This window comes from Balearica regulorum, chromosome 15 (genome assembly GCF_011004875.1).
Source record: "Balearica regulorum gibbericeps isolate bBalReg1 chromosome 15, bBalReg1.pri, whole genome shotgun sequence".
Classification (NCBI taxonomy): domain Eukaryota; kingdom Metazoa; phylum Chordata; class Aves; order Gruiformes; family Gruidae; genus Balearica; species Balearica regulorum.
This window is the reverse complement of record NC_046198.1, coordinates 8,506,861-8,518,951: the sequence shown is the minus strand read 5'-3', so window position 1 is coordinate 8,518,951 and position 12,091 is coordinate 8,506,861. Positions and strand designations below refer to the sequence as shown.

At 40.3% G+C, this 12,091-nt stretch overlaps 1 protein-coding gene across 8 annotated transcripts in view; it reads right to left on the bottom strand.

Annotated features, from left to right (window-relative positions):
- Positions 1–12,091, bottom strand: part of ARHGAP17 (Rho GTPase activating protein 17) — a 48,480-nt gene that overhangs the window by 22,068 nt on the left and 14,321 nt on the right. For all 8 annotated transcript variants that reach the window (XM_075768142.1, XM_075768145.1, XM_075768141.1 and 5 more), the window contains exon 2: positions 2,752–2,791. In XM_075768142.1, coding sequence (XP_075624257.1) covers positions 2,752–2,791 — 40 coding nt within the window. The remainder of the gene's footprint in view (positions 1–2,751; positions 2,792–12,091) is intronic.

Genomic DNA, 12,091 nt, shown 5'->3' with positions numbered 1-12,091 from the left:
AGTTGTAGCACACTACAGCTGTGAAAAGGATGGCAGATCCAGCAGAGCAGCAGCCTTCAGGGATGTGGGTTGGGAGCAGTTGCATGGAAGATGCTGCCAGTGGAAGGAGGCACAGACAGACAAGGACTTGGTGAGGATCAGCACGGAGTCACTGCTGTTGGACATGGGAGCTCTGTCCTGAATACATGAGCAGGACTGGGCTCCCTGTTTCCCTTCTGAAGGGAGGAGCAGCAGTTCTGCTAAACTGTAGTCTGGAGGAGCAAACAAAACCAGGCCTTGGGGCTGCTGTGCTGCCCAGCAGCAGCCTTTGCAAGTCCAAAGGGAAGGTGAAAAAGAACCAGTACAGGAGGGCTGCTGAGTTGAAGGACCAACGTAGAAAGATTGAAGTTTCACTGGCTACATGAGGCACTAAAGGCACTAAAAGCTCTTGGCAGCCACCGGATGAATCCAAGTTGAGGTGCTCAAAAAGCTTAGTAAAAATCTATTACGGCAGAGTAAGGGACAGAGAAACTGTCCATGAAGGACTGCTCTGAAGGTGCAAGGCATTGCCTTTTATTTACAGAGCATACATCAACAAGCTCAAAATTAAGTCCACTTCAAAAAAGGCCATATGAAGATATATGAACAAGAAGGTACCATTTGCAGTCTACTGTTGCAGCTAAGACGATTCATTTCTGTTGTCTTCAAAATTAAATACCACTAACACATTCTAAGCCATACACTATTTGTGAAAGCATTTATTTTTGCTTGGTCACGTAGTTAAGAGTTCTTAAAATAGTGAGCACAGGGTTTTTTCCCACACCTGAAACATGGTGACACCCTGTAACTGAACCATCTTACAGATCCCAGCAGACTAACACAGCTCTTGCCATCCACGCAGGGTGGCTTACATTCCTTACAAAGACTCTGGAGCACATACATTCCCAACAGCCTCTTTCCAGGCAATCTGAATGCCAAACTCAAGGGGCAGAAGACTGATAGGAGGAATGTGACCCCAAAACTTCACAATAATATACTCTCCTCTCTGATCTGCTTTTTAGTTCAAAGATGTCAGGAAAACCATGGAGGACACATTAATCTCCATTAAGCTACCTTTGAACTGAAAATGTGACCTACAGGCCATGCTGTCTGTACCCACAGGGCATCTTCAGTGTACAAAATATCACACAATTGCTTTATTATACACTACAAGGGCCCGCCAGAAGTCAGTCTATTGTAGAAGCCTTTCCAGTACTGAATTATATTCCCTGTCTTCAGACAGGAGCACATTTAACAGAGATACTTGAAATGGAGTATTACACTTCAGAAAACAGAAAAAAGCTATGTCAATCCTATGTAAAAGCTTGAGCTAAATATAAAAGAGAACACTGTGAAACATGTTTATAAAGTGAACAGTACCATGCTTTTAAGCTCTTTAGTTAGATAAGAGCCTCCCTCCCCTCCACGAGCCCCCAAGAGCAAACAAACAAGTGAGTAAATTCTTCCATTTGGGTGTAGCCCGTCTGCTCTGTGCCTGGGAAAGCCTTGCTTGCAAAATTTTTTTGGCAACAAGCAGCGGTACTTTTGGCTTTCACTGCTTTTTACTATTCTGCAGCTAACCAAGAAAACAGATGGGCCTTTGAAGGCTATCAAGGTGTTTTAACATCCTTTATACCATTTAAATGTACACATCTCTAGAAATTAAAAATAGTATTGTCAAACTGTTAAGATATTTATGGTTCAAATAAAGCAGTCCACAGAAAAGCAGGGCAAAATACTTCAGGTCGGCTCACTTCACCATTACTGAAGATGATTTCATGTATTTGTGCTGAATTAAAATTTTAAAGCTGATACATTCTCTCATCTTCTACTTTAATGTGAACAGCTGGAGAGATTTGAAATAAAAGTAGTTGCATCATTTGTTTGGCTTCCATGTTTCATACACAGGTCCTGAACTTAAGCATACTAAGATGCTTTGTAATTGATTTGAAATAACCATTACACTCGAGGTCCCGTGGAGCAGCCTGACTTGCCTTGCCAATTTATGTTCTGCCATTTTTTTTTAAAAAGTCTTTCAACAAAGCAATCAGAGGAGGAAAACTACGTAGAAAAGTCTGTGTCAAATTTGTTCCATGTAACCAGTCAACCTTGTTAATCTAATAGTTGCCACTAAATTTCCACCACAAAAGTAACGTTTGATTAGATGGCATACTTTTAAAAACATGACAAGTCTGCAAACAAATCAAACATCAGTGTGACAAATTTGAGAACAAATGTCACTAGCTAAACAAGAAAAATTTGTACACTTATTTATAGCAATTCTAGACTTTCAGAAAAAATTGACATTATCTATTAGCAAGCAGTTGGCATGTTTTTTGCCACTTAAGGCCTAAGTCGACCTCTTCAAGAGAAACAGAAATAAAGACAGAAACCAGCTGTCATCGTTTCTTCCCAGCTCATCGTCCTCCACCAGACAGGCAAGTCATTAGCACTAATGGTTTGTAAGCTTAGCAAGCTTGTTCATCTAATTAAAAGCAAAAATGCTTCCTCCTTCACTTTATCAAGCCATATGATCAGATTCAGAAACAGAAGTTCCTGAGTTTTTCCACTCAAATTGTGTCACAGTTTTTACATGTGGTGAGAAGTCAAAGACATCTTTGTTTTCATCCCTGTCATTTGCAGTATTTTTTCCCCACATAAGTTACTCCACTCAGAAGGCTCAAACTTCACAAAGAGGATTTAAAGAAATACATATGTATTGTGTTACAATACCTGCAACAGGTCTTCACTAAGTACCTCTGTTTTCTCAGCCCTAAGGGAGGAAAAAAAAAAAGAGTATTGTCAGACTAATTAGCATGTTCAGGGTCAAAGATTGCTGCAATGCTGTCAACCAAACCCATTCAGTTTAAAGTTATAATGCTATTATGACCATTGCTCCAAACATCACCGTGTTCACAATGTTGTACGTAGTGCTGGCTCCTGGCCCCAGTCAAGGAGTGAACACGCATGGCTCGCCCAGCACAGGGTGCTCGGGAAAGACTGACATTCCTGGAATTCCCAGCCCACAGCATGAATCCACTGCACCAAGCTTTAACAATATTTCAGATTGCACACAGTTTTTAAACACAAAACAAACTGGAATCCTGAGTAACTTCATTTGAATGCAAAGATGTATTGAAGCAACTTGAATTTTGTTCCATGTTGTTCATCAGGTAATGTTATCAATGCACCTAAATGTAAAAGAATATAAAGACATGAGAAAAGTAGGACAGCCAACATCATCTTTTTACATATTTCACCACTGCAGAGCTTTAGCAATCAGTGGAAATGGTAGCCTGAACACCTTCCATTAACATTACATGCACACAACCTTCATCAGAAATCTCCCATTACCTCATTTCACTGAATTCCATCATACTAAAAGAATTTAAAAGATTTATTACTTAAAAAGATCATCAGAAGTTAATAGTATTTCCAGTAAAGGTCTGCCCTCAACAGAAAAATATCTGAATACTTACACATACTTCCAGACAACATATTAACAGTTGTTACAAACATATTCAAACCTTTCCACATACAATCCCACACCTTTTTCCAATCCCAGTTTACACATAAACTTTGAATTGTTTTATGTTGGTACAGATTTGTTTGGTGTTGACTCATTTGCTATAACACTGCTCTACCTGACCTTTGCTAGATCTATAAAGATAAATTTAGTTCATCCATGATCTCGTCTACTTGACTGTTCACCATGACTACACATCTACTGCTACAGAGGACTTGGAGGTGCTCCAGTACTCTATTTTCCTGTTTAGAGTTTTCCACCCTGCTGTCAGGGTTCCTCATCTACTACATTGACTTCCTTCTGATCCTAAAACGTGTTTAATAACCTAGTGCAAGACTGGTCATGCACAGAAAGTTCATTTTCTGGACCAGGCTTCATCAGCTGAACATGCAAAACACCTCCAAAGACAATATTCATTCACTTAAGTTTGGGGTGTTGTTTTGTTTGGTTGTTTTTTTAAGGCATTTGACTTCAATTTCACGGGACGTTATCTGCTTGCACTATTTGTGAATCATAAGGTGCTTAATAATTAAATACCAGAATACAGTAATGCTCAAAACCTCAACAACACTAAGACAAAAGTCACTTAAATACTTTGACAGCAACATAAACTGCAAGCACTATAGTATTTATTTGGTTAGGAAAACACATACAAAATTGATAAACTTTTCTTTCACACAAATAGAAACACCATGTCTGATTGAAATTATAACCTGTTAGAGAGCAATTATTTGGTTTTTTTTAATCTTGCAAGATCACCAGTGTAAGAATACTCCAGTTAGAGCAGCACACTCTTAAACAGATTTTCATCTGAAGTGTCAACTACTACACATCAGCTAACTGATTTGGTAGAAGAATACAGAACTACTAAATATTTCCGTAGGAGCATAGTGCTGTGCATGACAATAGTTTTACACAAAATTCTTGGGCAGCCAGAGTTTTCTGTCTTTTAACAGACTGCGTAAGAGATGAGCCATCTCTATTTCCAAAACTGAATTTGACAGTGTACATGCATAACCTGAAGAAGGGGCTGTATCTCCCATGACTAATATGGCCTTTGGTTCCAAACACCGTTTTCTTCTCAGTCCTGCTTTCCACAGGTGAATGGATGCCTTTCACTAACAGCTTTCATGAAGTTAAATTTTACCCACCTTTAAGAAAGGGTGTATGGCAGACTCTATATGATACTACCAAATGGCATATTGCTTTACCTTTGGACCTCACTTACACACATCTTAGCAAATGAATCATCTTAAATACCAAGTCAGCCTAAGCAATGCATATAAAAAGGCACCAATTCAAATACCTGTCAGGTAAAATCCCATCCTGATCAAGGTGGCACAGTGGACACCAGGATCAACAGACTGACGATGGAGTGCGGCCCCGAGAGGGAAGCAGGCTGAGCAAACTGTTTACCTGTCATAAGCTCACTAAACAACACAGCTCAAGGTGTCTTCTGTAAAAACAGACTTCTTTCAACAACAGAGGCAGCTGTTTATAAATAAATCAGCCCACTGGAAATGATTTAATTTTCATATTTAAGAATAGCTACTTGCAGTTCCAACCATGTTCAGATTTTCTAGTTAAAGCAATCAGCATTTAACAAGAGATGAGCATGGCTGTAGCTGGACTGCTAGCGGACTCAATTGTGCCAGGGTAATTTGGAAGAGCAGCACGATAGCAGCAGTGCCACACGCACGGCGTATGGGGATTAACTATGTATAATAGACTATGGCAAAAGTAATGGGAGAGCAACTGCCTTCTCCACCTTCATGTATATCCAGGTCTCAGTTTCCTTCTTTTGCCTAGAAATCTATTTAAGAGAAAGTGCAACTGGTTTCTACATCTACATTACGCAACTGAAGGTTGCACTGACTCCCTTGTGTGTATCTCTAGTCCTTAATTTGGCTCAGTGTAAGAGAAAGTTAGATTAGCAAAGGCGTTTCAGCAGTTCATTCACCCTGGATGCTGACACACTTACACATTGACATGATACGAAACAGACACCACAGAAGCAGATCTGACATACCAGAGAACGCACAATGTCAACCTAACCAGCAGTTTTAGGAAATAAAACAGCCACCTCAGGTGGTGTAATTCAAAGGAACTTCTAAGAACATTTTGAGTACTTATAACTGGATATGTACACATCATTAAACCCACTGAACTACTGATAATCACAAGAATAGTGATTGACTGAGAGTTCACAGAATTTTTCTCACCCATGCAGCAATAATAAAATTACTGTAAGATTCTGCAAATTCACTTTTAGCTACTGGGAATCATGAAATGCATTTTATAGAAATTATCTTTAGAGGAAATAATGTCCCTTCTAATATTATTCCATATTTGTGTTCAACAGAACCTTTCATTACACTACTATAAAGTTACTGGATGCTTCTGAATGGCTTTAGTCACAACATTAATTTAAAACCATCAAACAGTATAGAACTTCCACACAACTTTAGATATATCAAGTTTGATTTCTCCTTCCCCTCCTTTTTCCTAGGAAATTATATTCATTTGCGTGAAAAGCAAAGACAGCTCAGTAACAGGCTAGCAGAAGTTCGTTTCCATTTAAAATATGGTTACCCACAGACTATAGATCATTATGTGAAGTGCAAAACAATTTTCATATATTTATCTCAAACACTCTTTGTACACGTAACTGGTTTATCAAGGATTTAAAGTCACAGCTTGAAAATCCGGATCTCCTCCTCTGAAGTCAGGGATGTTTTCCCCAGTCATTGGTGGCAGCAGGACAGCGTCCCCAGGCCAGCGCCGATTTAGAAAAGCCACTGATGATGATGTCAGGTTCGGAAATGCAAGAGGGAAGACCTCACCCTTCCTGCAGGCCCACATTCCACCTTTAATAAGGAAGCCAAGAAGGAGCCACTAAATAATATTGATTTTCAGCGACCACAACCATGAAACAGAAAATGCAACCCTGTGACAGCAGCACAGCCTATCTCCTTACTGAGCAGGGAAACAGCAACAAACCATCAAAGGTGCCTGTCTCCCTCCGAATAACAGGTACTACTAGTTTAAAGTTTACATCTAATTGCAGCTTCACAGGACCTTTCTGCCGACTAACTAGAGAATTAGCAAACTTAAAGAAAATAACAGAATTTCTTTTCACTGCTACTTAAAGTTCTGTCCTTATCCCCTGTAAGGTCTTATTTGTCTCTTATCTAGTTGGTAGCACGAGGCGATGAAGAAATCCTTCTGGAATCAAGAACTGATTAAGAATTGGAAGATTTAGTTGCAGAGAGCATCCCCAAGGGCTTTATCAAGCCCAGCAGCGCTGGTAGCTGGCCTCCAGCCTGGAGACCCTCCGCTGCAAGTTCCCCCACCGGACATCACGAACACAGCCCATCCTAAACTGAGATTACAAGGCTCAAACTACAGCAGCTATGGCTGTTTCCATTCCCAGCAGTTACACTCAATACAGTCCAAACAGTTAATTCTCAGTTGCATAACAAGGTCCCTCCAAGCCATTACTAATGGGGAAAGCACGCCCTGCCGACCGAGCTTCTCCCACGTGCCAGGGGCCCCAAACATGCCGGTTTGTGACCAAGCTGTTTGTGCAGGAGCCATCTCCGTGCTTCTAGATGGCAGGATCTGCCGGCACACGGCAGGGAAACAGCGACTTGCCCAGCCGGGAGCTTCCCAACACCTTCTCCGTGAGACGGGAGAGAGCACAGCACAAGCAGCAGCCTGGGGGACGCCGGACTCCGCGCACAGAGCTGGGCATCGCACCCCACCACAGCAGCAGCTGTTCAGCTGCCTAAATGTAAAAAAGCTGCTAGACTGGCAGCAGTCCACTGGGAGCAGGAACAGCGCTGGTCCCCTGGAAAAGGACGGTTTCTGAGAACTGAAGGTGAAGTTTTTTCTGCTACAACCCTATGGAGGATATCTGTTATGCCAGAACCTTTGCATGAATCAGGTGGTACAAAGTTTTTCAATTAAAATTCAGCAATGCATTTAAAAAGACTGATTGTAGAAACAAAGCTGAACAGTCGTTTGTTGCAGCTATAATCACCTTCTTAATGATTAAAGAGGACAAAACTACTGAATTCCCTAAAAATGGTACTTTCAAACTTTTTTCCCCACACTGAGTCAGTACTTTGCACATGATAAGCATCCAAAATGCAGAGCTCCATGAGCTACTGTCAGTAGAAGCAGCTACAAAAGCAGCTCCTCACCAACACAACACGTGGTTTAGCTGGGGTGTAAACCAGCTCAGGCAGCCAAGCCAACTGAAAATAATCTGGCAGAAACAGTTACTTTTCAACCAAATCAGGTCCCCAGATTCACCCTTCAGACAAATAACCTTGCTGACACAGCTCTGGGGTGGGAACAGGTAGCAAAGAGCAGGTTGGGCTCCGAGTACAGCTCAGATGAACAGTATATAAAGAGCATGAGATCCACCAAAGACAGACAAAAAACCTGAGCAGAGCTAGCTTTTCACTTTATGATACTGTAACACTGAGAAACCGTAATTTTCAACAAAAATTTGTTGCCAAATTCACTCTTCAGTATTTTTTTTTAAAAGACAGTAAATAGTGTACTTAACAGGAAATATGACATGCCACATAGATGCTTGTGTCATTTTTTATTCGGGGATGGCATGGCCATAAATAATTGCCTTAACTCCAAGCAAAAAGCAAAGGGTTTGAGAGTGGAAAGACTGTAGTTTTTATTCTAGATGCATCAATGACAATACCTTAGCTTGCTGTGACATTTTAAAAATGTATTGCATGTGCCCCCAATTGGTTTCCGCTCTACGTGTTTGATAGTATCATTCATTTTATTTCTTTCGTTCAGCACAGCCTGAAATACAGTTCGGCGTGCAGGGCTCAGCGTGCAGAGCTCTGCTGCAGCGGCCCGGCTCAGCCGTGAGCATGGTGGGCAGCACAGCTCTCAGCCCAGTTTTAAAACTGGTCCCCTCGCTTTTTCATTTTACAGCTCCTTCACACTTCCAGGCCAGAAGTCTTCTCTGTACATGTGGAAAGAGCAGATGTGAATTCCTGAGATAAAAGTGTTTATCTTCCACAGGGAAAGAATTTACATTTCCATGTATAAAGTGAAGAGGCTCTGTTAAACAGCATTGAAGATTTAAAAAAATAAAATAAAGCTTCATCTAAACAACATTTTACATCATTTTGCCTTCACAGCAGGGTCCTGTCCACCACCAGGGCACTGGTCCTGACCTGGGGGCTGATCTCCAAAGCAGGTCAAAGCTACAAAACCTGTGGAAATTCACACTCCTGAAAGGCTAATGAGGAACAAGAGCAATCCTGACATGAAGAGCCATAAAAACTTGGACATTCACAACAGAACAAGTGACTCAGTTCAAATGTCAAAGTGGAAACAGAAACCTTGACTCACGCACTGCAGATGGGAGGTGGAGCTGGCGGTAGGTGATGCCACAGGAGGGCAGTTCACTTCGCGACGAAATGACATGCCTGTGTTCCTGAACTCTGGAAAGATTTCAGCGGAAGCGAGGAGATATCCACCCAAAACACGAGACAAAATTAAAACTAGCCTTCCCTGCTATTTGATTTTCCTCAGACAAAGCATTTGTTTGTTACCATGAGTAACCAGATTAGCTTTGCAGGCAAGTTAACACTTCAGAGCACCTTCGCTGGGCTGGCAGCACATCCTGCCTGCTTTCCACATACAATAGGTAGGATTTGTTGCCAGGAAAAATGAAAGAATCAGCAGCTCTGTTCCAAAACAAGGAATCCAGAATTAGATGACAATTTCCCTTCTAAAAAGTTTGCTTTTTAAACATTCAGTAAGACAGACTTCATAGAAAATAGAACCTAAAGGATTATACCAGCTGATTTCTACCCATTCGGTATTGTGCTATATTCCAGGAACAGGCTTCCCTTTTAAGCTAGGTGAACCCCATATTTTATAATCCAAGTTTATGGAACCTAATTATTAAACACATCAAATAATTTTAAAACTAAATGAAAATTCCAATCAGGGGAAAGAGCTGAAACAGCTGAGCAAGACCAGAGACAAACTCGATGATGCCTTTTCAATAAGGATGCAGGAGAATAGCACCAACATGCAGGAACTGAACAACTCCTGAGTGCCTTTTAGCCCACGCTTAAAGCAACCGCTGTGGTCAGTATCCAAATGTGAAATAAATCATTGTTTATGGCCGTACCTTGCTTAACTTTCACTTGGTTTTGACTTCAAGAAATCAAGGTGATGCACGGAACCTCTTGTTTCCCAGCTCAGAAGAACACGACCAAGGTTTTTGCTGCCCCTTCCTCCTCCCGGGCAGCCAGGCTCACACAAAGCCTCCTCACCTGATCCAGATTTTAAACAATACAGGTTGTAACATACACATTTCCCACTTCCATATTCTGCATTTCTATATGGTTTTCAAAAGCTGAGATCTTTAATACATTAAAGGACCTTTCTGTGCTACTGGAAAGCAAAATCCTACAACTTCATAAACGCATATATTACTTTATCACTTTTCAAAACTACTTTATTACAAAGGATTTATTTTGCTTCCTTTGGCAGCCTGTGGCAATACTAAGCTTTCTGGATATACTGTAGGAGTTCAGTTTCACCTGCACAGCATTTTGAAGACCAGCCAGAGCAGAAGCATGTTTGGCCAAGTACACTTCTTACCACAAAAACCAAGTTCATTAAGTCACATGAACTCAAAGTTAATTCTGTTTAGACACCACACCATAAAAAACTCCCCAGCGTTCATACTGAAAGTAAGGTGACCAATTGCAATTCTCAGTGCAGTTGGACTTTTTCAAAAGAAACTAGCATGACCTAACTTATTTCTAAACATTTTAGAATCACTACAGACAGAGTGACTGTCAGATAATAGCCACCATTTTCAATATCTACCCAGTATTTAGTGAACACTACTCACAACTAGTTACCAGTTAGATTTCAAATTTGCCTACTATTCTTGTTTTTTTACCCAAATTAACAATATAAACTTCTGCACAAGTGTTAAAATTGCTTTCATCATAAGTCTGGTGAGCAGTGATGCTTTAGTGGCAGCAGGAGCAATCACTCGGAGGAGATAACCCACCAATTTTAACCCGTGCAGGAAGTGCTTTAAAAAATGGTGCATCACCTCCAAGGCACCAAAACATTTCATTAATCGAGCTCTTTATCTTCAGAACCCTGGGAGCTGCAAAACTACAATCCAGGCCTCAATAAATGACAGAAGATTTCTGCTCCTTTGTCTTCCTTTCTCTACCGAGTTCCTCCATCAAACTTTGCTTGGTGGCTCAATCTAAAAGCTGCAACTTTGATCTCTTCTATAATCTCAGGCACCCGATGTTGAAGAATGAAGCCTGCCTGCTCTAATTAAAGGCAGACCAGGCTGTAGAAAGATAATCATCTTGGAAAGAAAGCAGACTGCTCCTTTGGAGTTGCAGGGAAACCCATGACAGACTGTTCGCATTAGGGGATCTGAAATTCCTTCGTAAGTGAAATGGATCCAAGGCTCCTCTCCCAAGCGAGGCAGTAAATTTAGCTCTTTAGAACAACCGGAGCTCAAGCCAAATCCTATTTTAGGGCCACTCTTGGAGGTTCAGTCACTGCAGCAAGGCCCTATGCTGCCCTTCAGAACTCCAACCCCCTCTTTGTAAAATACACATTTGTTTTTAATATTAGATATTGAGAATTAAACCAAATATGGTGTAGTTTGAAAAAATATTGCTCAAACAGTTAAGTCTATGTAACAAAACTAGGTAAATAATTTTGGGCCACATGCACTACAAATCAGAGGTGAGTGTGAGTTGAACTTTCTATATGGCAAAAATACAACTGTGGTTTAAATGCAGAACCAGATTTAAAGCAACTTTGTTTGATGTTTCAGTGAGCAGTCTTTGATGAGTCTGATAGCTTTTAAACTTCTGGATAGAAATAAAAAAAATACAATTAAGTGCTTCCAGTTGACTACTGTTCCAGCAAATCCAATACTTACTACTAACCTACTATTTCAGACCACAAACAAAATTTTAGTTAGTAAAGCTTTCCCTGTATTATTTTTTTACTTTCAAAAAAACCAAACCTCCACTCACAGTGGAGGCCAATATAACAAATCAAATGAACTTTTTAAAAAGAAGCTACGATTTGTGAAAATATTAATACCTTCAGAAGGAAATGCAAAGTGCTGCTGTAGGGGATTAAAATTCTGAATGCTTAAATCCCATCAGGATGAAATCTAGCAGCAATCATAGTTTTCCAAAGTAAAAACTCCTATGTCAAGCTGTCACAAATTAGTGATAAAAACCACCAAGGAATCTGAGACAAAGCTAAGCTACACAAGAAAATACCTAAATATCTAAATTTATCAAATCATAATGTATTTTCTATGCCCTTTTAAGTATTACCATATATCTCTCTCATGGTAAATTCACTCTGCTTAACATTACTATAGAACTTGAACTTTCCAAACATGTCAGTTAATTTATAAAAAAAAGTATACAAACACCCTTATACAATATGTTGGTAAAGAACTGTTTTTATTATTTAACTGCTCGGTATTTA